The sequence below is a fragment of the Quercus suber genome, unplaced genomic scaffold (genome assembly GCF_002906115.3).
Source record: "Quercus suber isolate HL8 unplaced genomic scaffold, Cork oak 2.0 scaffold_316, whole genome shotgun sequence".
NCBI classification, from domain to species: domain Eukaryota; kingdom Viridiplantae; phylum Streptophyta; class Magnoliopsida; order Fagales; family Fagaceae; genus Quercus; species Quercus suber.
The window spans coordinates 761,543-788,830 of record NW_027069771.1 but is presented as its reverse complement, the minus strand read 5'-3'; the positions used below and the strand labels follow the sequence as shown (position 1 = coordinate 788,830).

Sequence of the window (27,288 nt, the reverse complement as noted above, 5' to 3'; positions counted from 1 at the left end):
TCTAAAATATTAGTACTTTTTAGATAGAAATAAATCAATTAATAGTAAAATCTACTACGATTAGTTAATGGTCTTCATTTGATACTGACATGACAAAAATTATAGCTCCATTATCTTAGAGGAGACGAGAGAGGTTAAGAACAAAGTCCTTACCATCATTGATCAAGGTTCTCATGGAATAAACCGTGCTCTAGAGAAGCAATCAATGAGATTCCTCAAAACAAGCACAATTCAGAACCAAACTCCAAACAAGAAAAATAAAATTAGAAAAAGGGTAGTGTTAATAATATAACTTTGTTATTATATTTTTTCATAAAATAACTTGTAATTGAAGTAACATTATTTTTACATATTCAAGAGTCTCGTAACTTTGTGACATTGTCTAGTATTCTTTATGAGAAGAATCATGGTTTAATCCCTCGCCCCATTGATTTTAACAATTGAATTAAAAATATATATATATATATATTTTTACATAAACCTACCACTAATATCACAATATAATATATCATGTAAAAAAAAAAACTTCTGAAAGCTATAGTGTAACTTAAGATATTCTAATATTTTAATCGCCCCACCACCCCCAAAAAAAAAAAAAAAAAAATCTTAGTTAGCGAGTCATGGTTGACCTTGCATGAGATTACCAACTAAGCAAAGCATCAGATTCTCAAAAAAAAAAAAAAAACTAAGCGAAGCATCAGCAAAGCAACCGACTACTATTCACGATAAAAGATATGCCTATTTTGTTTTTGTTTTTGTTTTTGTTTTTTTTTTTTTTTTTTTTTACTTTCCACTTTTTATTTTACGACAGGACACATGGTCTTGCTGCCGATGCCAAATATCAATGCAAAAACAAAGGTTTTTTTTTTTTTTGGTCACGTCACTCCCGTGTTTATAATTTTGAATCAAACCTCTTTCTTTTCTATTATCTATAATAAAAAAAAATAAAAAAGGGAAAAAATTGAGGACAAATTATTAAAAATTCAAAAAAAGTAAAAAGATCTAGCTCTCTCATAAGAATAATGCTAGAGATATAAATTATTTTACAAAATGTTTTACAAACTACTGATATAGTGAGTGATTATTGGTAAATAAAAAAAATGATATTAACAATGAGCCTAAATAAAAATCAATGAGAAATTGACCACATCAACATTTTGTAAAAATATTGTAAAATAATTTATGATTGTAACATTACTCCTCTCATAAAGTGATTCGAGAACCTTGTTTCCTTTATTATCGTGTATAATAAGCAAAAACAAAGTTTTTTTTTTTGTGTCTCATGTTTATGATTCAAATCATATCTCTTTATTTCTTATAATCGATTTAATTAAAAAAATTAGGGCTAAATATTAAAATTTTAAAAAAAGTAAAAAGTTACACCTCTCTCATAAAGATGATTCTAGAACCTAGTTTCCTTTGTTATCGTGTATGATAAGAGGTTATTGTGGAATGTTGATGGATCATGTCCCAATTGTTGTGACAAACAGTACATGTCCTTTCCTCTTCCTCTTAGAAAACCTAACATTGCAGAATATTAAAGGGAGAAATAAAACCTTTCATCAAATGTTATAATACAATTACCATTAGCCTATATCACTTGCTTGGAATTGATACCAATAAAAAAAACTGGATGAAATTGAAGATGGTGAAGACAGGAAAACTTGATCTTTCTTATGAAATTTTGTTTAGCGAAAATGTACTTTTAGTCCTTACATTTTGGTTTTTTTTTTTTTTTTCATTTTAGTCCCTACATTTTAATTTTACTACTTTTAGTTCCTAAATCAATGAACGTGTTCCATTTTGGTCCTTTTTGTTAGCCTACCAACGGAAATTGCTTAGGTGATAAACTGATGTTGACGTGGCCAATTAAAAAATAATAATAAAATTTAATTAGCATTTAAAAAAATGCCACGTCAACTTCTACATATAAAAAAATTTATTAATCAATTTTAACGAAATTAAAAAACAAAAAACAAAATTAAAAACAATAAAATACATCAATTCGGATTTAATTTATTTTTGAACAAGATTACACAAGAACATAATCACATATTTAAACATCAACACAAGAACATAAAGTACAAACCAGAACCAAACACAAAAAATATAAACTCAAATTTAAACATTAACACAAGATCACAAACACAAAGAACACAATAACAAACATAAACCAATTAAAAAGAGTAATTAAAATTCCAAAACAACAAAAACTTTGACAAAAACCCATTACCAAAAACGCAAAACAAAACAAAACCCACAACCCCAATTCCCTCGTACCTGAGTAGAAATTTTCTCAGCCGCAAACTGCTTCCCAATCGCCGGACAATCCAACTTCACATTTCCATTCTCATCTCTCACAACTCTATACGAAACCTACTTGCTCTCCTCATCCACCTCCGTCATCTTCCTTCCAATAAACCTCTTCACCGAAAATAACGTGTTCTCTGGGTTCACAACGACCTATCATTTCGCAATCTGACCCACCAACATATCACCATTTTTTGCATATGCCACCATAGACGACGTCGTTCTTTGCCCCTAGGCGTTCGTCACTATCATCGGCTTCCCACCTTCCATCGCTGCTACCACCGAATTCGTCGTCCCCAAATTGGTGACAATGGTGGTGACTAGTGGTCTGATCTGTTCATGTGGGTTTCAAATTGCATGAGTAATTAATTGGTTGGTCAGATCGGTGATCATTGGTTGGGTTTGTTGTTGGTTTGGGTTTCGGATTGCAAAGTATTTTCTGGGTTTCGATGAGGCGATTAACAAAATCGCTGAGCATAACAATGTCAGGCTGGGTTTCGGGTTGCTGCTGTGTTTATTTTAAATTTCTAGATTTTTTTTTCATGTGGATTTTATTATTTTTTTGGGTTTATGGGTTTGATTTGTTGGAGGATTAGGTGGAGGAAAGGGATTTTGAATGAATTTTTGCATGTTTATTTGCTGAGAAAATGTAATAAAAGAAAAGAAAATATTGATTATTTTAATTTTCTAGGCAACCTTCATGTTCTTTCCCAAAGAAAACGAAGAACATGTTACTTTTTTCTTCTGAAAATAATGAAAAGAAAAAAAAAAGAAAAAAATTTAATTACTCTTTTTAATTGGTTTATGTTTGTTATTTTGTTGTTTGTGTTTGTGATCTTGTGTGAATGTTTAAATTTGAGTTTGTGTTTTTTGTGTTTGGTTCTGGGTTTATGCTTTATGTTCTTGTGTTGATGTTTAAATCTGTGATTGTGTTCTTCTTTAAAAATGAATTAGATCTGAATTGATGTATTTTATTATTTTTAATTTTGTTTTTTCTTTTTTAATTTCGTTAAAATTGATTAATAATTTTTTTTTTTTATATTTAGAAGCTGACATGGCATTTTTTTTAAATGCTAATTAAATTTTTTTTTTAATTTTTTAATTGGCCACGTCAGCATCAGTTTGCCATCTAAGCAATTTCCGTTAGTGGGCTAACGGAAATGACCAAAATGGAACGCGTTAATTGATTTATGAACTAAAAGTAGTAAAATTAAAATGTAAGGGCTAAAATGGAAAAAAAGTCAAAATGTAAAGACTAAAAGTGCATTTATGCCATTTTGTTTTTAAAAACAAACACATACAAGAGAGAGAAAATTTGGTTTTAACACAACACTACAAACTTTTTTTCTAGATACAATAAAATTTCAACCTATAACGTCAATTTTATGATGATTGCTCTTTAATATCAAGCTAAGACACCAATTTAGTTTTTGATATAAGTGGAGTTCAAACTCTAGATTTCTTATTTGACAACAAGAAAATTTATTAATTGAACTAACTAAAACTCACTTCTTATGGCATTTAATGCATAATTTATTTGTATGTAACATTAAATATATGATATATCTCCATGCATACATGATAATTTTTTTATGATAGCTTTACCATGGCATGCCAAAACTTCAAATGAAATGAAGTAGGCTCCTTTCACTTTTCAATGCAAAAGAAGTGGCCTATAGCAAAAGAAGTTAATTGTGGTGGAAGAATAAGTTCTGTATTAAAAGCAAATGCAAGTCGTTCATATGAGGTAGAAAGGGAAATGTCATGCGTGTATTTCACGCTCTTCTTTATAAAGAGAACTAAAATTCAAATCTTCTCACCTTCATATATTTATCCAATGTTACCAAAATTTGTAAAATTCTATCTACACAAAATTTAAATGTGGAATTTTCACTCCAAATTTTCAATTTCCTCTTATAAGCCCACCAAACAAAGGAGTATAAATTTATAATACAATTACCATTAGCCTAGATCACTTGCTTGGAATTGATACCCATAAAAATCTAGATGAAATTGAAGATGGTGAAGTTAGGAAAAATCGATCTTTCTTATAGCATTTTATTTTATTTTTTTGGTAAAAAACACAATTAGTTTTTGGTATAGGCGAGGTTCAAACTTTAGATTTCTTATTTGACAATAAGAGATTTTACTAATTGAGCTAATTAGAACCCACTTTTTATGGCATTTAGGGTATATTTGGTTGAGATGATTTTTATGGCATTTAGGGTATATTTGGTTGAGATGATTTTACAGGGTAAGAAAAAAGATGAGTGAAAAATAGGAGAGAAAATGGATAGAAAAGGTGTTTGATTGAGAGGGGAGGGGGGGAGGGGGAAAGAAAAATGGTAGGACCTAATTATTTTCTGATTGATCCCATCAAAATTCAATCCTCCCAAAATGGAGGAAAAATAAGATAGAGTAAAGGGGTTGATGGTGTTTACCATTCTGCCCCTTCTCCCTTCCCACTATTCTCAATCACGTTGTTTCTTTTCTTTATTTATTTATTCTTCTTCTTTTTTTTACTTTTACAGTAATATTTGGCCACACATCAACACTTTTTTCTGTTCTTTTAAATATTTCATTATCTAACCATCTTTTTTTTTTTTTCAACTAACCTAGTTTCTTTTTCATAATAATAAATAATTTCGTTAATCACATTATTTTTTAAATATTTTTTTGACTAATTTTACCCAATAACTTTTTATATACTATGTAATAGGGTTATAATAGTAAATTTGTACAAACGATATTTTCCATCCCTCCAACTAAGCACACATGATGTAAAACTAAAATTTTTCTATCCTCCCACCATTTTCATCTCCCCAACCAAACAAATCCTTAATGTATAATTTGTTCATATGTAACATTATATTTATGATATATCTCCATGCATACCAAATTTTTTTATTTTTTATTTTTTATAATAGCTTTACTATGGCATACAAAAACTTCAAAAGAAATGAAGTAGGTTACTTCAGGGACGGAACCAGGATTTGAACATAGGAGGGGCGAAAGCATGAACCAAAAAAATTTCAAGTGACATGATTTATTAAAAAAAAAATCATAGTAGACAAAACAATTGCACTTTATTACCATAAATATTTAAGTCAAGAAGGAAATAATATAAACCAAAAAAGTTGAAAGTTACAATATGATATTCAAACCTTTTCGAAGAAGAATAAAAAAAGAAGAGAACTTTGGATCTCCAAATTTTGGATAATTGGAATTAATATGTTGATTTTATCACATTGACCAACTCACCAATATGATAAACCCATACTTTTGGATGCAACTAAAAATCACACTAATGAAGCTATCAAAACTTTGTTTGAGGATTTTAAAAAATTGGGATATTAATATTAAGAGTTGGCAATGCTATATCATCAATATTGGCTTCTAAAAGAATTTTGCATTTTATCTTTTGAAAAAAAACTAAATATTGTAATTGACTTTTCCATAATTTATAAATCAATTAAAAAGTTATATAAATTATTGTCACCCCTGTAAGAGAATTTTTTTTCTATGAGATTTTTTTGGTTATGAGTTATTGAATTATGATATTGGTGATTTGTGGATTTTTTGTTATGTTGTATTTGGACTATGGAGGGGCCATGGGTCCAAAGAAAGGGTTAAGTGATTAGTTTCTTTTAGGCTATTTGGACCAATCCAAAAATTTGAGGGGGCCAACTATAAACTCTAAAATATGGACATGCAAAAAAAAAAGAAAAAGAAAAAAAGCTAATTTGAAAAAGAAGGGGGGGGGGGGGGCAATGGCCCCCCCTGCCCCTTGGTGGATCCGTCCCTGGGTTACTTCAAAAACAAATGTTTCCTTTCACTTTTCAAAGCAAAAGAAAGTATAAGAAGTCCTCCCTTGCCCAATTTTCTCCCATCAAAAAGGAAAATAAAAGAGATTCCTACAACAAAAGAGCTTACTTGTGCTAGAAGAGTAGGCACATGAGTATTAAAAGCAGAGGCAAGTCGTTCATATGAGGTAGATAGGGTAATGTTCTACATGTATTTCACGCTTTTCTTTATAAAGAGAACTAAGGTTCAAATTTTCTCTACTCCATATCTTTATCCGATGCTATCAAAATTTGGAAAATTCCATTGAAATTTTGCAATTTCCCCTTATAAGGCCACCAAGCAAATTATAAAAGGGAATAGAGAATTTACAAAGGAATTAGTAAATTATTTCTTCAAATTATGGCTTTTCCATGAATCAGTGTATGTTTTGAATTAAGGGACTTTGGGGTGTTTTTTAAAAAAAAAAAAAAATTAATTAATCAATTAATTTTGGGTGTAAGAAAGTTATGAAGATTGGGAGATTTTTCCTACAAGTTCGTTTGACGTGATTGCATGTTTGATTTATCCCAATAGTTCTAAACATTGTGTGTGTGTAAATGTGTAATGTTAATAATGTTTTTTTTTTTTTTTTTTTGATTGAGTAATGTTAATAGTGTTGACTAAGACTAAGACAAATTGGGTAATTCGTACATGATAGAAATTTGGTGAAAATTCTAAAATATGTGACAGCCTTACATCACGAATCATTCATTGGCATGGGCTATGGTCCACATCGAGGAAAAAATAACAAAAAACCGCAGTGTACTTCCTACAACATTGGGGAATTGGTCACGTCGAATTATGGCTAGTGCCTCCGCTTTTTACTTTTAGTGCTCTTGTCGTTTTCGAAGATAAATGACCAAACTTTATTAAATTTTCTATTTATTGTGTTTGCATTGACAAACTTTATTAAAAGTTCTGGTGTTTTATTATAATCTTTTTTTTTTTTTTCAATTATATTAAATAATTAGCTCACTGTCTCAACTGTTGAGCATAAACCTGATTGTAAACATTTCTAAATTTAGTAATTGGACCTCGCTTAACCCAATTTTGTTAAGTGGCAAATTGGCAATTGGACTGGCAGCGGCAGGGCCTAAAATAGCAAGAGTGATTATACTCCAATGGACATTACAAAGCATCAAACAGTTTACATCTTTGACACTGTTTCATAATAAAATAGGATATTATATTACTAGTAGTGTTTATTATACAGTTTATTATACATGAACTATTTTGCACAGTTTTACATTCATCCAAAAAAAAAAAAAACTGAAATCGTGAAGATATAATTTCAGTTGGCCTTAGGAGTGTGTGTAAAGTTATGTTATACAATTTGTGTGTAATAAGTTTAACCTTAGTACTTATAGAGAAATGTTAATGGATGTTCTAAGTGCATTGGTTTAGAAAATTTTTAAGCAAAGTTTAGCTACAAAATTGGTTATAGCCCTTAGGTTACAACCTTCCTCAATAAAATTAACATTACTACATATTTTAAAATTTTAGCTGTTAACTTGTATATTTTTTACGTTCTAATACACATATTAAATTTTTGTGTCAATCAAATATTATTTATTATATGATCTATAAGCTTATATTTTATGCATACTTTTAATGTACCAAAATTTGTAATTTAAATAATTTATTGATGATATAACTATTAATATTTATTTTCTAAAAATTTTGCAAGTATGAATGATATAAGAAAAAAATGTAATTTAATAGTAGATTTGTCAAAACTTACTTCCAATAAAAAATATTGAGTAAAGTTATAATTAAAAGTACAACAAATTTTATAGCTAAATTTTGTCTTAAATTTTTTTAAATAATAAAATTTTGATTTTTTTAACAGTTTTTTATATTTCTCATCGTATTACATAACTGAGTTAGTAGTTGCATACTTGCATCAGAACATGATCCCTTTCCACTTGCATAGTTGCATATCTTCCATACAATCTTCCCGTATTCTTCACCGCATGGATTCATTGTCTTCCTATTAAGATAACGTAACTAATTCGATAAATCATAAAAAGAAAAGAAAAAAAAATAATGAACGTAACGAATTAGAACACCTACGTTACGTTTCATGTAGTTGGAAGCAATAGAATTCGTGAGGGGTTACCCCAGTCTTCATAAACGCATACCAGTCTTTTTCATTTCATTCTCGCACGCTTCGATCTACAGCTCAGATTTATTTACTTCCACTCAGATTTTAAGGTTCAAAATGAGTAATAGTAGGCCCACACCCCTTGCTATATCCTTTACAAAATAAAACTGATTATGACTAACTTCTTATCTCACAATCTGCGTTGTCAGAGTTATGACATAAAGTCACAAAATGAAAATAGTAGCTAAAAATAGTGTGATCTATATGTTTTGGGGAGAAAATATTGTGGTGGACTAGTAGTTCCTATAGTTTACTTAGGAAAGTATTATTAGTCCTTAAATTTTTTTTTAAAATAGTCTCTTTAATTTAGGAATTTTCAGATGAGCGCTATTGGTTTCTAAAAAAAAAAAAAAAAACCTACTATTAGTTTAATTTAGGATGTTTCAAATGAACGTTACTAGTTTCAAATTAATTGCGCCTATTTATTAAGATCAACTATGCTCTGACCATAATAGAATTAACAGCTTTGTCACAACTTGTTCACGTGACGAATGTGAGTTGTGAAGTTAATATACCCATATAGTCATATGGATCTATCATTTTTTTACTCCACCAATAACAATTTGCCACATAATCATGTTGCAGCAAAAATGGTTGATTTTGTTGTTAACCAATAGGGCTCAAATGAAAATTTATAGACCCAAAAGTGCTTACTAGTAAACTTTGGAAACCAAGGGTGAATTTTGACCGACCCGACTGGATAGTGCATGACACGCGCTAGGCCCTCAAGTAGACAAACAGAGAATACCATTTGGCGGCATTATTTCACCACCACCACCACTCCAAAATTCCTATTCACTCTGCATATATAAACACACACCCACACGCTTCCCTTTCAGTTACCTTTCTCATTCTGCATAGCATTGCTCTCTCTCTCTCTCTCTCTCTCTGTGTTCGAGTTCAAAACCCTAGCATCCTCTAGGTTTCGTTTTTCCCTTTAGCAAACAGAGCTCCATTTTCTTCGTTACTTTCTTTCTCTGAAGTTTCACAGAGTTGTACTGAGCGAACAATGGGACTTACTACCAACTTTGAAGACTCGACGGACCGGCGTTTGTTGAAGCAAGTCCACGACAACGTTCATGGCAACATCTATCTCGAGCCGGTATAAGCTTCTTCTTTTTCTTCTTCTTCTTCTTGAATCATTGCTTTTGCCTTTGGTTTCTGTGTTTTTGTCTTTGTTTTTCCGCTTTGAATTGGTTTATAGCACTGAGAAATGTAGAATTAGTTTAGGAATTTTGGATTCGTATCCTTTGGAGCTTTAGTGTAGCGATGGAGTCGATTGAAGTGAAACTAGATGACTTTTTTATTTGTGATTTGTTTTTGTTGCTTTTGCTTTCGTGTTTTCTGCTTTAGAGAAATGCATAGTTCTTGTTCTTGTTTGTGCTTTCTGCTTTGACTTTGTTCATAGCCTAGAGAGATGTGTAATTCTTCAATTATTTTTGCGTAACTAAATTTAAGAGCTACGAAATTGTGTTTTCAGTAATTTTATGCAATATTTTGCTTCTCAAATCCTCATATGTGTTTGTGTTTTCTGTTTTAACTTGGCTTATTTGCGGAACACAGATTTACTTATATGAAATATGCATTGATAACTTTTGGAGCTTCAGAATTGCAATTTACTCACTTGAATCGTTCTGATTTGAGTTGATTCAACTAGAATATGATAGTGAAATTACGAAATAGCTCAGGATTTGGAATTTGATTTTCATGAATGAAAATTTTCTATGAGATTTTGAGCAACTATTAGATTAATTATTTGAACATGTAAATTTTTATTTTGAAAATTTGAATATGTAAAGAAAGAATTTAAAGTCAATCTTATTCAGAACAGAGTAAAACTATTGAATGTTCAATAGGTAAAATGAGTGAATAGTTTTTTCCTACTTTGTCTCTGTAATCATGATGATTCTGCTCAACAAAACTATAATCCTTGCACAAAAATACGCTGATTTGAAATATATATTAAACAAAATCATTAGAAATTCAGGTTTTTAAATCATACCAAAGTATAAGAGAAGTAAATAAAATAGGTAAGGATGTAGATTTGAGATCATCAACCTAATGGTTTGATGAGGCGTCTTTATTCAGGAAAGTATCTATAATTGGTTTCCTCCCTGAAATTGGATAAAGATTCTGTTTAAGAAATTAAGCACTGGCTATAAAACTTTTTTTCTTTTTAATATGCATTACATTATGAATAATTCTGTTCTCATTAACCATTCTTAGTATATATGGTCGAGTCACCATTCTTATGTTTTCTTGCAGATCTCTCTGAAGTTCATAGATACTGAGGAGTTTCAGAGGCAAGTTTGTTGAATGTAATGGTTGTTTTTCTTATTTCATGAACTATTCTTTGACGATTTTACTGCTTATTGCAGGCTTCGTGAGCTAAAGCAGCTTGGTGAGCCAGCCTTTACTAGAATTTTTTTTTTTTTTTTGGAACAATTAAGATTAACCTGAATTAACTATCAGGAAATTTAGATTTATAAATAATTAAGTGCACATCTACCGAATATTTATTATTTATTTCACTGGCAAAATATAGTAATCTATTTTACCAGGTTCTTGAAGAAATTTAATGTCAAGTATCTATACTATTATTTAAGGTTCTCTTGTTTGGATTCTTCATTTTTTAGTTCAAAAATGCTCCTATACTCCTATGTTTAAGTAGAGATAAAACTAAATGACAATTTGGTAAAAATGCAATTCTAACTCCCATTAAAATATTGCCTAAAAAATAGGACAACTTTCCTGTTAATTTTCAAATTACTTTATTCACTTATAAATTAGATTTTCAAAATAAAAATTATATATAAAAAATAAAAACACAAATAGTTTTTCTACAAAATAGGACCACTAAAAAAAAAAAAAAAAGCCTCATCGCACGTGCTTTGCGCGTGTGATGAGGCTAGTCTTTTTTATTGGAATTTAAATGTTAATTAAATTTTTTTGAATTTTAATTCTTACATTTCTTGTCACTTTCTACAGTTTCTGTTGTGGTTTTCACACAAATTAATCAATGAACCAATCTATGCCACTGATTAAAGATTTCTGATGCAGTTATTGTAGCAATTGAAAGACAAATTTTAAAATATTAATTATTATAATTTTTTTGTCATAATCGTAGGTTTGATTTACTATAATATCATTTTCATGGTTCATATTGTAGTTAAATCAATGTTAAAGGTAATATCCTTTAATGAGGTGTTATGAACCATGAGGGGCACTTCACATTATTGGCTGTTTATCTTATAATAATTTGAAAGTAAGTCTCATATTAAATCAGTTTTCATAACTTTATTTTCAAAAATTGAAAAGATAAATGTATATTTTAATATTGAGCTCATCTTTGGAATTCGGTATCTATGACAACATATTAATAGCATTTGTGCATCTCTACTTTCAGCTGATTTTGCAGGTTCTAGCTTATGCAAACTTCTTAAGTGCTTAGCTTTTTGTCTATTTTCATCATAATTTTTGTTGTGCAGTTTATGTCAAAAACTAAGTCTTTTTGACTTCACTCTTAGCATGTTAAATCAAATGCACTCCTCAGGCAAAAAATTATGTTGAGCGCAATGCATTTTTTATATTATCTTCAAAGGATACTAGTGGGCTTAAACTAGTTACTAATTAAAAATTTCCTTGTATCACAGGTTTGTCAAACATGGTCTACCCAGGGGCAGTTCATTCTCGGTTTGAACATTCACTAGGGGTTTATTGGTTGGCTGGCAAAGCTGTTGATACTATTAAAACTTGTCAAGTGAGAACATGTCCTTATGCTGTAATTTCATTTTGGATGCTATTAATGAGATTATTATCGTTATCCAAACCTTATCCTTGCAGGGCTTAGAGCTTGGCATTGAGCGATCAGATATTAAATTAGTAAAACTTGCTGGTGACTAATTTTTACCTATCATAAGAAATTCTTTGTTCATATCACTTGATTTAACCTATGTATTCTTCTTGTAGTTTTTTTTTTAATAAACCCTATGCATTCTTCTCTTGATTGTCTTTCTAGGACTACTGCATGATGTTGGCCATGGGCCATTCAGCCACATGTTTGAGAAGGAGTTTCTTCCTCGGGTTTTTAATGGCTTCACATGGTGACTTTTACATTCATCCTAAGAAAAAGATCACATCAATTTTGAATAGAGAAGATTGTATTGTTCACCATCTATAACCTTTCTATTGGAATCACCATCTTTAGACTAACATACTAAAGAGACAAAAAAAAACTTTTTTTTTTTCTTTTCATAATTTTGGCTTAATCAATTATACATGTTCTGTCATACATGAAATTAATTACAAAAAGAATTTAATTCAAGTCAAGAATTATTCAAGAAGAATAGGTTTGTCCCCTGTGTGCTCATTTCTACTCTCAACAGTTTCTTTGAGATGAACTTGATGTCTTTTGAATGTCATATCAGCATAGTTCTACCAAAGATTATAAGTGACAATGATTTTAGTGCCATAACTTCACATGTCAGTTGTACTTCTAGTTCGCTTATTCAATTTGCTGAAGCACTTTATTAGCATGTCTTTATTAAGGTAAACTGTTATGGTTGTCATGACATTGTACACAGAGTTTTTAAATCTTGAGCTTGTTTAAGCTATTGAATGGTGGATATGCATATGCCAGCACAAAGGAACCAGCCTCAAGTTCTCTAACAGTGCCCTATATCTCATCCATCCTCGTAATTGCTCTTTCAGGCAGATACTAATTTATATTTTAGAAAGAAGTAAAATTGTTTAGATTGAATAAGAATTCTAATAATTCATTGTATAGGTCAAAGATCTATCAGTGAATTAAGATTGTCAAAGAGGCTTGTAGTTTGATTTTCTTTTTATTGTGATTCACAATTGGTTTTGCTACCTGACCTTAAGACAAGTGCCACCTTGTACCCCTTTTGCATTTGTTCACTATTTACAAGGATGAGTTTATGTAAGAATTGAAGATAATAGACCTTCTGTTCACTGTCTGTTTAGTAGCATATGCTCTTTACCATTTTTTCAATCTTACTAAATTGTTATCAGATAAGAGTCAAATAATATTTTATTTTCTGTAACAAAGGCTAGTGCAATTTATTACTCCTTAATTTTTATTTTAACTGCAACTGTTAATTACCTTTTCATTCAAGAATTTAATCCTTTTTTTGTGGTTATTACTTGAACATTGTCAGGTCTCATGAGGATATGTCTGTGAAGATGGTAGACCACATTGTTGATGAGCACAATATTGACATTGATCCTGACTCCCTTACGAAAGTGAAGGTTATATGTTATGCATAGATGTGTGTTTCCTTTCTTGTTAACAATCATTATTCCCAGAACATCACTATTACAGCTAGTGAACTCCCATCATGATTCATGAAGCATGAATTTCAATCTTCTTTTACCACTGGCTTTGTTTTGGTTGAATTTCTTTCTGCTGAGGCTGTGTCATTGCATACTTCCATTTTTCTTACTATCAATGTTTTTCTTGTTCACATCTTTTAATTACTGAGATTATTTTGACTCCTGAGACTTTAACTTGGTACTTCTATTTACATGAAGAATGGGGGATACAGGTAGATTAGTAAAATCTAGCAATTACAGACTTGAAATTGTTGGGGTTTAATGTATGTATGTCTTCCTGGCAGCAAATGATCATTGCAAGCTCTGAACATGGTTCAACAGAAGTAAGTTATTATAGCCCAAATTTTTTTTTTTTTGGCATTTTCTTTATCTCATAATACCTTTCAGGACTTATTTTGTTATGCTTGTCCCTTTATATTCAACTTTCATAGCATCTTCTATTGTCATTTCTCCTTCTAACGATTCTCTTGAATGTAGAATATGAAGGAAAAGAAGTTCTTGTATGATATTGTTGCAAATGGTCGAAATGGAATAGATGTTGACAAGTAAGTTGAATTCATTTTTTCTTTTCCTAATTTTTCATTTTGGATTCTTTCTGAAATTAAAAAATTTATAAATGTCATTCTTCTGCAGGTTTGACTACATAGTTCGGGACTCTCGGGCTTGTGGTCTTGGCTGCAATTTTCATTTTGAGAGGTATGTATTGGTGAACTCTGTTCAAGTTAAATCAAAGTTTGTGACATTTGCAAATGTACAGCTGTTTGAACTTGGCTTACTTTAAATTGTGCACATACTTTAGGTTATTACCCTATTCATTTGTCAAGCAATGGCTTTTAAGAGAACCATGTTTTCAATAAAATTTGCAGGTTGATGGAATCTATGCAAGTTATGGGTGACGAGATATGTTACCGTGCTAAGGATTGTTAGTATTTGTTGAAAATTCTTTCATCACTTTTAGATTAGAGGTTGTTATATTCTTCATGTGGTATTTGATTTCTTTGTCAGATCTGACAATCCACAAGTTATTTGCCACTCGTGCTGATTTGCATCGAACAGTATATACACATGCTAAAGTGAAGGTGCCAAATCCCAACTACATTTGTTAATGTTGAACTGCAAAATAGTAGTTCCAGCATAGATGTCTTTAATCTGTATTTGAACACTTAATGCATTAAATTTGACAGTGATCTTTTGTCAGGCAATAGAACTCATGGTTGTTGATGCCCTGTTAAAAGCAAATGATAGTCTTGACATTGCATCCTCAATTCATCAACCGGCAGAATTTTGGAAGGTTTGAGCTTTACACATTATCATGAAACTTCTAGTTCTAGGTTTTAATTTACAGCTCTGACATTGTCTCTCTGAAAGTGCAGTTAGATGACACAATCTTAAAAATCATTGAAATTTCTAATACCCAAGACTGCCAAGAGCTCAAGGAAGCAAGAGACATTATCCAACGCATTCGAAGAAGGGAGCTATATCAGGTATCTTATTACCATTGCAAGATGGGGAAGAGGTAGTAATGTTTGACATTCTTCATGTCTCAAAATCTTTAACTTCTCCTAGAGTAAATTTTGGATAATATCAACCATAAAGGCAATATAATTTTATTGCCTTGATATGTTTCTCAGTTCTGCAATGAGTTCTCTGTCCCAAAGGACAAGATGGAGCACTTCAAAACGATCACTCCCCAAGATATCATTTGCTCCCAGGTCCAAAAAAGATATATGATTTTACCATGGTCTTTGTTTCTCAAAATTGGACAAACAGTATCCTAAAGTGTAATTTTTTAACCAGAAAACGGGTGGTGTGACGCTAGAAGAAGAAGATATTGTTGTGAGCAATGTTAAGATCGATTTGACACGAGGAAGAAACAACCCTCTTCAAAGGTAAAAACAATGATTATGATGAAGGCAATGTTCATCTTTGCATACTGTTTGATGAATTTTCTACTTCTAATCTAATTTGACAAATAATCTTTTCCTCATGCATGTTTCTCCTCATCCAGCATCAAATTCTTCAAGGTACTGAGATCAATTCTCTACCAGGATTTTTTTAATAATGTTTTTGCTTATCATTGATCTCTGTAAGCTTCACTAAGGACTAACAGATGTTATTTTCAATCTTTATGGAATATTTCAACCATAATGCTGCAGGTTAGCATATGTTGAATTCAAACTCAGTGATATAGAGGGTAGTCTTCAACTTTAGCATAAGATTGAATATCCGGAATCAGGACTATTTATGCTTAGAAAATTCTTTACTTAAACCTGAGTACATGGTGAATTTAGTGATGTTGTTTGCAAAATCCTTGATGAATTAGATGACAACCTAAAAACCCTTAATTGAATAAATCGGTTTCATGTTAACTACATGGTCAACTATATTTCCAAGGTAGAAGGTGGTAAACCTCATACAAAAAGTGTTTACATTGCAGGTTAACTAAGAATTATAGCTTATGCTTTAGAAATCAACAGTAATTCTGGTAAATGCCAATGAATCCCAACTGTATTAAAGGCACTGCTTTTAAATTTTAATCCTTCTTGAAACTGAATTGGTTTGACTAATAATTCATGAACAGTTTTTTCTAGAGGACATAATATTACTTGCACATTGTGAGAATTAACTGCTTGACTTTTGTCAGGATTATGACAGTGATGAGGTATTCTCAATCCAAGATGATCGCATCAGCCACTTGCTGCCTGCATTTTACCAAGATATGATAGTGAGGGTGTACTCTAAGAAGCCTGAACTGGTTTGTGGAAAATAAGACATCGATTTTGCTAAGTCATTTATATGGTTAGGATATTTCTTTATGACCATGAATTATTTGCAAATGTTACATATAGGTGGAAGCAGTGTCTGAGGCCTTTGAAAACTTTCAGCTGAAGACCTATGGAAAGAAAGCACAGGTTCATTCAACTCCTGACTCAAAGAAGCAGCGCCGGAGATAATTGCTTGCTAGAAGATGTGTATGACCTTTATATTTCTCTTAATTGGAATAGGTACATAGTCATTGATAAAGAAACATAGTAATGCCATGAGCAAATGCGCAATGTCCATATATAATGAATAATATAAGCAAATGCGTATATCCAAATATCTCAATTCCAGGTATAAATGTATAAAATGAATCTCACTCAATTTGCTTGGATACCTAAGCCTAAAATTTCCATGTTGCTCTCATATATACCAGCTATTGGGGCTGTACTGTAGTGTGTTGATTGCGATTCTGGTTTGTGTATTCAACAAATGGGATATGCAGAATATAGGGTAAGAAAATAAGCAGGTGCTAATTTAGTGGAACTACTTAAAAACTTGTCTCTAGAAAATATTAAATTAATTGGAATTGTAGACCTTAATTATATTCAAAATTCATAATTCACAATTTCCTAAGATTAGTTGTGGATGCTTTTAATGTTTCTAAGCTGGATCCTTTTGATGGAAATAAGAGCTCTTTCCTAAGAAGCATGGACACATACATGACATGGACACGGTGATACAACAATTCTTCANCTCTTCGGACATCCATTTGTTGAGATTTTGAAGTGTGTTTTTATGTTAGTTCACCCTAAATACCATAATTAACTCTTGTCTAATTCACGTCCAGCCCAACTCTTTCACCCACGCTCTACAAATTCATTGTCTTGGGTTCATTGGGCCCCTAATCCATACCTTTTAGGCTTGGGCTACAAAAAAGACCCTACAACCCATTTAACACAACTTATTTAACTTGTATAACAAATAAATATTCATTTTATTTTAGATTTGTCAAATACCTTTTATATCCAACTTATTTTTTAAAATTAAAATGAAAAGTGAGTAATTGAAAAAAACTTACAAGTATAATTGGAAATTGAAACTTTACAAACTTTACATACCCTAATATACTTGGAAATTTAACTATATTATTAATATTATTATTATTATTATTTTAGAAGAACTATATTATTTTGAATGTGGGTTGAAAACTTGAAGAGTTAAAGTGTATGTACTACTTTTGGGATGTAAAAAATATTTATTTCTAGATGGATGTTATATTTAATATTAAGTAAGTTGAAATAGGTTGTGTCACATTCTTGTCAACCCAACACGACTTGTTTATTAAGCGTGTCAAGTGGGTTAGGTTAGATCAACCCGCCTCATTAACATGTCATATTAGGGTTGAAAGATCATGAAACGATTATTAAATATGTTGGGTTAGGGTTGAGCCATTTAGTTGAATACCTCTACCTCGACACGACACGAACTCGACACGTTAACCCGAATTGACACCCCTACTTATTGGTGACTATTTCAGCATTTTGTTTGGAAATGCTCCAGAGAATAATGAACAAATTCGATTATTATGTTATTGCATTTAAGGGAAATCTTTGTAGTGATTTTGATGGCCCAAAACTAATCCTCACTATAACTAAATTGCTCTAGAGGATTAGGAACAAAATCTCACCAAATCTGATTCCTAAAGGATAGAACTAATTAGAATATAAAGATAAGGTGAAATTAGTAAGTACTCTTAGAATACATAACTTGATATTCATTTTTCTCACATTCAACATAAGTCAAATATTTAGAATCAAATAGAATCAAATATTTGATATATAGGTCAGTTTTTTCTTGATAATTTGATAGTTGTAACGGAAAGAAGGTATTTAAATCCTAAATCTAGATGTCATGAAGCTCTTGACATATACATAATTTATTAGTGAAGTTGTTTTTTTTTTTTAATCTTTTTATTATTATTATTTTTTATGTTGGAAATATTGTTAAATTGTACCTACATGTATGTATGTATAAATATTTTAGATAGTAAAATACAGTACATGACGTGGTAAATATGTTAGTATGTATAAATATTTGAAGATAAACCTTATTGTTTTAAATATAACGGCACTCTTCATTCGTTAATCTCTCTGTACTCTGTACGCGAGTTGGGAATTGGAATTCTGAAGGAGAAGTTGAGTTCGAAGGCGCGACTTTTCGAATCTTTCTGTGTCTCTCAGGTTTGTTATTTATTTGCTATTAGATTTTTGATTTCTTTAGCTGCCCTAATCAGAAATCAATCCTTATCTCTCTCATCCACAACAATCTATGATCTAAAAATTTTTTGGTATAAAAAAGGGAATTGAATATGAAATTGATGAGTCCAAACAAGAATTAAAATTTATAGAATAGTTTGAAATTTTGATTTTTCACTCTAATTGGTTAAATGAATTGGATTGGATTGGATTTTAATTGGTGGGTAGTGTTCAAAATACCAAGTTTCGGTTTAGATTGCTTGGTGTTGAGAAAACTAGACAGGGAAGTGTGAAACTAGAGCTTTCTTTGGGGTGGACAAGTTCTTGAGTTATAGTGCTGTAATGTCTCTGAAAATTTAAGGTTTTTTAAGCCTTCCATGAGCTTGTTGAAGCCAAAGTCCATAGTTTGACATAAATTTTAGCTGTAGCTCTTGGTTGAGATATGAATAACGATGTTGGGAGGCCTAAGGATCCCTTTGATAGTGTTTACTGGTGTCATTATAATCCTTTTAAAGGTGGCCAACAGTGCTCAAAATGGGTTTCTAAGATATCGAAAAATTGGTGTGCCATGATGAAAGCTTGCGAATTCAAAAAATCTATCTAGTGACTGATTTGTGGAGTATAAAAATGATTTTTAGGGAAAGTCTGGTAATTTTAGGATTATGTTTATTGGAGTTCATAAAAATTGGGCTTTAGGCTTAAAAAGGTCTAGTGTTAAGGGCAATATTGGTAAAACAATTCTGTAAATCAAAAGAAGCCATAGAAACTGTATTTGAACTCCTGAAACACACTCTGACTTTATTTTGGTGGTCTTTAGGACTGGGGTTAGTGGGGTATGATGGGAGCTTATTTTGGAGACTTAAGGATTGTTTAACTTAATTTGTAAAAATCTGATTTTGGTGTCATTCAGGGCAAACATGTGGTTAAGACATAGATGTTTTTGGTGGACCAAAACTGGAGTTTGTGTACTGCTTTAGATCTCTTTGGGGGTTGTCTTACATGGGTTTGAAGGGTTAAGCACATGTAAGTAAGCATTTATACCTTATACGTATTAATAGATGCCTTTCTATTTCTAATTGATTTAATTTACTATCAGTAGAGCGAGTTCTAGTCTTGCATCTATTTGATAGGGTTGCACTATTCTTCATTAGATTCAAGTTGACATCGCTTCGAACCTTTTTTTTTCCCCCCGAATAGACATCGCTTCAAACTTGGTTGGCCTTGCGAGGGTAAGTAGGATTTGCTAAATTGGGATTTTCCTAAAGAAGTATTAATTTCTTTTTTTCAAACTTATTGTTTTCTAAGGAAATAAGAGAGCTACTTGTATTATAAAAATTTGTTAATTATCTTGTTATGAGGTTGTAGAAGATTTTAATAGACATTTTACCAAGAATGCTTGTGGGACGAGCTAAATTTTAACATGTATGTGAATGTCCTCAATGAGGCATTTCAAGTGTGTACTTGTTTCTAGAATCTAATTGTTCAAATTGCGTTTGATTTTCTATGAGGAATTCATTGCTCATTTTAGTCATGATGTTTTGAGAAATTATTAGAGTTAGTGATCATGAATACTTTGCTCATGATGTTTTGTTTTTGCATTTTTCTTTTCTTTTTTTTTCTAACTAATTGAGAAAATAAAATATAGATAGTCAATGAGCTCTAGCTCAAATGATACATAAGAAAGGGTGGAGTATAACCCATTGGTGTATGTGTAAACTTACAGAAAAAAGAAAAAATGAGGTGAAAAAAAAATTATGCTGTTGGTGATAATGGAAAATTCCAGCTATGATGCAATAAGAGGCTGTCTGGAAGAGGACCTTAAACAATACAATGTCTTCAAGTAAGAGTGATTTGCATGGGCTTGATGATAATGGAGTTGGAAACTAAGCACTGATTTTGTAGGCAGGTATTACTTTGAATTAGGTGTGTTCAAAAAGAAGTGTTTCATGCAAATATTCATACGCTTGTTTCAGATGGAGACAACCTTACCTATCAATTGGGAAGAATCTAGATGACAATGGAGTGGGGTGAGGCTGGGTTAGGTCTAAGGTTTGGTTATCAGTGATTCTGAATCCAGCCTTATTAATTTTGGTACGGCTGGTTGGGGCTTAGTCCATGAATACTAGCTACTTTTTTTGGGGGGAGGGGGGAGGAGGTTGGTTGGTGCCTCTTGCTCTCAACTGTGTGTGTGGCAATATGCTTTGAGGCAAGATTAATTGATTAAGAGGTAATCGCTCCTTTCTTTCCTTTTTGGCCTGGTGGAATTCTTAAATACTAGCCAAACTAGTTGATACTGTATTGTACTGACCGATACTTATTGTACTAGTCAATGAATAGGTATAGGAACACCATTTAAATGTAATGTTTTAAATACCGGCCAATAATGGGTTACACTGGACTTAGTGGAGAAAAATGGACATTTTGGCCAGTAATCAAAGCTGGGCTGGTAGGAAAAATAAAAATCCAATCACGTAGCCCTGTCACTACTACTCACCACCATGTCAGCAGTCACTGCCATGTCGTTGATCGCCTAATCCTCAGCTTCTCACCCCCACTATTGCCTCCTCTCCTCATTCTTCTTCTTCTCTTCTCCCCCCGGTTTTGTCTGCCCTACATAAGAATATCTTATGCAAAAGTGAAATCTGATGAATAGTGAAGGCTTTTTTCTTTATCTCCACCCACCCACTGGACCATGTAGCCAAGTTTTAATGTTTTGCTATTTTTTTTCTTCTTTATCTAGGTACAATGGTGTATATACATACATTTATTATTTTTATGACTCTTAGCTAATCATATAGGCTTTGTCCAATACGTGTGTGTGTGTGTATTTCATTCCCCCTGACCAAAGCGGAATGACCTCTAGTACAGTACTGACAACTTGGATACCTCCTTTGAAAAATAAAAAAGATTGGAAGTTCCTTGAAAAAGTTCATACTTTTACAAATAAAAAACTTTGTGATAATTAAATAAAACTCAAACTAAACTCAGCTGAAATGGAGTTTACAGAAATCCATTTTCAGCTACTAACTATGAAACCAGACATCCAAAAATATATAAGATTACCAAATTACTGTTGGCATTGATATTCAAATAAAGTCCAATGATTAAAAGCTAGTAGCATATTATTGCAAAGGGAATAAGAGTTGTAGACTTGATAATATAAACAAATTTGTGATGAACCCTTAGTGGGTGGTTGCATGGCAGATTTAGTTCATGTTTCTAGATATCTTTTGTCTCTAAGGAACTTACAAATGCATGTTTTTATTTTGGGTTATTGTCTTGGGCGGAATTAGGAAAGTCTTGGCATATCTAGCTTAGAAGAGAAGGGAGCCAAAGGCGAACATGTTAAGTTGGTTGACATAATATTATTAAAACATTGTGTTAGACAAAGCTGATATATTGAAGAGAGAGAGAGAGCGCAGATATGAATCAAATTTGCTGGGGTGGTTGTATATATATATATATATAGCAGCTGTTATAGCTGTTGTCAGCTATTGGTGGTTCATATTTTTTTGTTTGAATGATAGTTTTGTAAACACCCGCAGGGGGATGGGGGGTTACTGAAACTTTTCAGTATCTTGAATCTTTCCATCATTCTGCTATGTGAAGATTTTTTCTTTCAAAAGGACACTTATAGTCTGCATTAAATTAAAGGAACGTATATATCTAATGGTGATAACATTTAACTTTGTTTTGTATTGGATAAATTTAACCCCACTAATTGATTAGAAAACAAGTGCATAGTAAATTTCTTCCAGTGCAGATAAATGGCAGAAGATCTTATACAGGTAACAGCAGAGGATTTGGCAAGGAATAGAGGACAAGTTCTCTCTCTTTATCGCCAGATATTGCGGAGCATCAATTCCCCAAAGCTGCCACTCACTTTTGCAGCAAGATTGGCTAAGAAAGCAGAGGTTCGTGCTATCTTCATGTTGGCTTCTGAAGAGACATACCTATATAACATTGATGACCTTATTGACACTGCTGAGTACTCTCTTTCCCTTCTAAGAAAGGGTGAAATTCTCAAATACGTATAATGAGTAAGTCATCTCTCTCTCTCTCTCTCTCTCTTTGTTCAGTGTTTAAAACTTTCTTTATCTCTACAAGATACAAATGGAGCAATCTCATTTTGATGAACTAGTTTGATGTGACGTATTGTTTAATAAAATCAAAATTTTAGTCCTTTGTGATGCATGAATGTATGTTTATCACACGCCCATCTATGACCATAAGTTAGCCAAATAATTCTCAAAAGCTGTTTCATTTTTAATAGAGTGACAAAGTGGATTCATCATATATCTTTGGGAAAACAATTGTTTTGTGGTTCTCTTTTCATTTTGTTCATGTGTGAGGAATATAGCTTATATCATATGGTTTATATTGATTTTCTGATCGACAATAATCGCTCACTGTGAGAAAGTCACTTACCATATGCTATGGATTATTCATTTAAGACAATGACTTACAAATAAGAAGAATGAACTAATGCAGTTCAGTATGACCCTTGCATTTATGGTAATGCCAACATATGTCCTCTTGATGCACAATGAAGCTTGTGAGCAAGAATTTCAACCAGAACTTCATTTGATATAAAATAAGTTACATGATCAGATGAGCTATCATCTCCTTTCAGGTTTTCATATTATTATGTGGAAGATAAGTAAATATCACGTGAGATGTAATTGGCAATAATAATACATGACTCTAGGTCAACTAAATAATCTGTGATGATTAGATTGCAACATGAACATTGTCTTAATTTTTCAAGAAAAATAAAAGATTTTTTTATTATCAAGAAATGGACTTTATTATTCATAATTGTAACATGCAGATATTTGGAGGCAAAATTTAAATATTTGAAAATATCTTTTGGTCAATATATTTTCTTTCGTATGCAGAAATTTGTTTTAGATTGATTTAATTCTTATAAAACATTGATTAAATATTGTTATATATTGCTCTTCACTATTATGGTCGTCACTTTAGGTAAATTCAATAAATCATTTATACCTCATTTAGGCATTAGGATGCTAGTCACTTTAAATTCATTATAAATATTCTGTGCGAGATCTTTGTTTGGCTATATTTTTTGTCATTTGGAATACTTAATCAAATTGGAAGGGCTAGCTTTTAATTCTTTAGTTTTCCAAATCTCCTCCTCCTCTCCCCCTCCCCTCCCCTCTCTCTCTCTCTCTCTCTCTCTCTCTCTCTCTCTCTCTCCTGATGATTCAGAATGTTCATTGACTTGTTGCTGAGTGCTTGCTCTTTGGGAACCAGGGTCCACTGGTTTGTTGGATTAAATCATATCTTGAGGGGTTAAGGTATGGTAGAGCAAGACTTGCATCTTATGGTGTGAAGACAGCACTGGGGAGCTGATTTGTATTCAATGTCAAAGACTGCATTTTCTTCATAAGATGCGCTGCAAAGAATTTGTATCTATGTAAAAAATTGAGATATTGTTATTAATAAACCTGATTATGGAAAGGTTTCTGAAAGTTGCGCTTGAACTCTTGAAGCAATTTTTTATCGCAATAATGAAGTTGGAATCAAGTTTTATCAAATTTCTGTTAAATCAGACTACCATTTGGTGCAACAAATTTCCAGAGTTAGTGACAGGACAGAATGATCTACTGGGGTATTTGGGAGCCGCATCTGGTCAAAGATTTGGAGGCTCCATTTACCAAAAAAAAAAATCGAAGTCTTTATGTGGCGGGCATGTAAGAATATTTTGCCAACCCATGTGAATTCAATAAAGTGAAGAGTAATTTCAGAGGACACCTGTGAAGCATGTAAACAATTCCTTAGACAAGTCTTCATCTTCTTTGGGAATGCGATGTTGCACAAGTTGTATGCGCTGGCTGCTCTGTTCGGCTGCAGAAATGTGTTCAAGGTCTGGAGGATATGATTCACCTTATGGGTGAGTTGTTGGATCGACTAGCGGTGGATGAGTTTGAGCTTTTTTGGTGCAAGGATGGTTATTTTGACATCAAAGAAATGTGGTGGTTAATGGTAAAGCAGCTCCAAGAGCCCAGTGCTTTGAATCACTGTGCTAGGGATGTCTTAGAGGAGTATCGACAGACCCAAATGCAAATGTTGATTCCAAATCCTGCAGTATCTATTGAGGTATGGTGTCCACCTCCATCCTCTTGGTTCAAGCTCAATTTTGATGCTGCATTGTTTGCCGATCTTGATGAGATTGGGATGAGAGCAATAGTTCGGAATGATAAAGGGGAGGTGATGGCAGTTATATTGGCCGGAGGCCCTTCTGTAGTTGATAGGGAGGAAGCAGAAATCATGGCTTGAGAGAAAGCTTTGGCCCTTCTGTAGTTGATAGCAAGGAAGCAGAAATCATGGCTTGAGAGAAAGCTTTGGAATTTGCAATTGATGCAGGTTTCACTGAGCTGTCCATTGGGTCGCATTCTGCACTATATACAATGCTCGTTTCAGGGAATTGGATGGTACACGGTTGGCTTTGTTAGGCGTAGTGCAAACTCAGTGGCCCATTGAATGGATTTGGATGAACTGATTTGGTTAGAGGATTCTCCTCCACCAGCCATGGAAGCTTTGTAATTTGATTGTACTCATATTCAGCAATAAATGACTAAAGAGTTTGGCTTCAAAAAAAAAGACTCGGATAAAATCGATATGCAAGTGCAAGACTTCACCATTCAAAAGTACTAGAAAACACATAAGATGTTGTAGAGAGAATTCTATGAGGTAGATAAAGGTTTCTATGGAAATTAATCAGGATTCTTATCTCCACAATAATATATTGGTGTTATCTATTGAACATGATCAAGATAATATAGCCGTATTATCTTGAAATTGGAAAAAAAGGGGAATTGATTTGTTTTTGCTGGAAGGTCTTGCACATGTTGATGGTTGATTACGTTGTGTGTTGATGAAATACATTCTCAATTGATATTTGTCCCAAAACAAAAATTGATTTAATGCATATATGACAGTATATAAAAAAAAAAGAGGCTAAAATGCAAAATTAATCCTCTAACTTTCTTCAGATTTTATTTTAGTCTTCTAACTTTACTTTCGTTCATTTCAGTCCTTTAAGTTTCAAAATTTTTAAATTAATATCTTTCCATTAACTTTTGTTAAAATTTTTTGAAAAAAAAAAATTTTGGAAAATATTTTTCAATCATTAATTGAATTTTTTTAATTTAAAAAATTTGAAGAAAAATTTATAAAATTGAAAAATTAATCACAACATATAACAAAAGTTGATGGAAAAGCCTTAATTGAATAAACTTGAAAGTTAGAGGACTAAAATAAATAAAAGCAAAGTTAGAAGACTGAAATAAAATATGAAGAAACTTAAAGAGTCAGTTTTGCATTTTACTCAAAAAAAAAAAAAAAGATTGAAGCTTTAATATAAATTATCCATCTCTTACACAGAATAAAAAAAAAATTATAATTAAAATCCTTCAAAGATATTCAACTTCACTTCAAAAATTAATTATAAATTTTAATGTTTTCATGGTTATTATTTAATTTTATTAACTTTCTTATTTAATTATTAAATATATGCTTGAAAATCATTAAATTTTCCTCACATATATAAATATATTAGTCAATTTTGCTAATTTTATAAATTTAATATATATATATATAGGTTTTAATTAATTATTAAATTAATTATGACATCATCATGGTTCGACTCTGGTTTAATCTCAATTCGACTTCAAAAACTTTGAACTTTTTTCTTTTCCAATTCAATAAACTGTCCGAGTTTCAAAACATTGATATGGAGAATGTTAACGAGCACCACTTGGTGCTTGTGAAGTGCAAAAAAGACAAAAAAGATTGCGAGAAAAAGTTAAAAAAGACACCTATAAAACTGAAAAAATATCATAAACTGCAAAAAAAAAAAAGAAAAAAAAAGACAAGTTTTGTCAGAAAAAAGTGAAAAAAAGAGGGAACCTATTGGAAAAAGAGAAACTTTTACTTTCAAAAACGAGTGCTAGACTAAAGAGCTATACTTTTCCATAAAGTCAAAAACGCGTGCTAGACTTCTCTTTGAACTTTGTGGGATTGCATGGCAAAGGATATCTACTTTTATTAATTATTACCACTTGTTTATGGTAAAGGAAAGCTAATACAGTAATATGCCCCTTCCCTGCTCTCTTCTTTCCAGCATCAGTGTCAAGGAAAAAGAGGAAAAACTATAGGAAAAAGAGAAACTTTTTTTACTTTCAAAAACGCATGCTAGACTAAAAGGAAAAAGAAGGAACCTTCTCTCTTCTTTCCAGCATCAGTGTCAAGGAAAAAGAACGAAAAAGAAAAAGTTCACTTTCAAAAACGTGTACTAGACTTCTCTTTGAACTTTGTTTATGGGTCTATGTTGGCCTTTTTTTTTTTTTTTTTTTTTTATAATTAAAAACAACATTATCACAATTGCAGGGAGGGTTTTTTTTTTTTTTTTTTTTTTCTCCAATTTATTCGTTTTTTTAAACTTATTTATAATTTGTTTTGAAACTTGCCCGTTCATAGGTATTGTTGTACTTTTGCCTAATTTATTTTAAAGTAAAATAAGTCTATAAAAATAAACTCTTTAAAATACATATTAATTAATAGAAAAATACT

General features: G+C 31.6%; 1 protein-coding gene and 1 long non-coding RNA gene across 5 annotated transcripts; both read left to right on the top strand.

Moving 5' to 3' along the window:
- The first annotated feature begins 9,122 nt into the window (after positions 1-9,122).
- Positions 9,123-16,858, top strand: LOC112022589 (uncharacterized). Of its 4 annotated transcripts, XM_024055207.2 has the most exons (19): positions 9,128-9,419; positions 10,583-10,620; positions 10,696-10,718; positions 11,971-12,077; positions 12,161-12,212; positions 12,336-12,420; positions 13,498-13,588; positions 13,957-13,995; positions 14,150-14,217; positions 14,306-14,368; positions 14,539-14,594; positions 14,678-14,751; positions 14,871-14,963; positions 15,046-15,156; positions 15,304-15,384; positions 15,470-15,561; positions 15,681-15,696; positions 16,317-16,427; positions 16,522-16,858. In XM_024055207.2, the coding sequence occupies exons 1-19, from the start codon at positions 9,327-9,329 to the stop codon at positions 16,624-16,626; spliced, it is 1,398 nt and encodes a 465-aa protein (XP_023910975.1). In that variant the 5' UTR covers positions 9,128-9,326; the 3' UTR covers positions 16,627-16,858. The 4 variants fall into 4 exon arrangements, 2 of the variants coding, with proteins under 2 accessions (XP_023910976.1, XP_023910975.1); XR_010632755.1 differs by lacking the exon at positions 16,522-16,858 and having other exon boundaries at positions 9,123-9,419; positions 15,046-15,188; positions 16,317-16,410; XM_024055208.2 differs by lacking the exon at positions 15,681-15,696 and having other exon boundaries at positions 9,126-9,419.
- Positions 16,859-18,535: 1,677 nt separating this feature from the next.
- On the top strand, positions 18,536-25,708 carry LOC112022588 (uncharacterized). Its single transcript, XR_002883897.2, has 3 exons — positions 18,536-18,675; positions 22,449-22,730; positions 23,968-25,708. It is a non-coding gene; the product is annotated as an uncharacterized LOC112022588 (long non-coding RNA).
- The last annotated feature ends 1,580 nt before the right edge of the window (positions 25,709-27,288 follow it).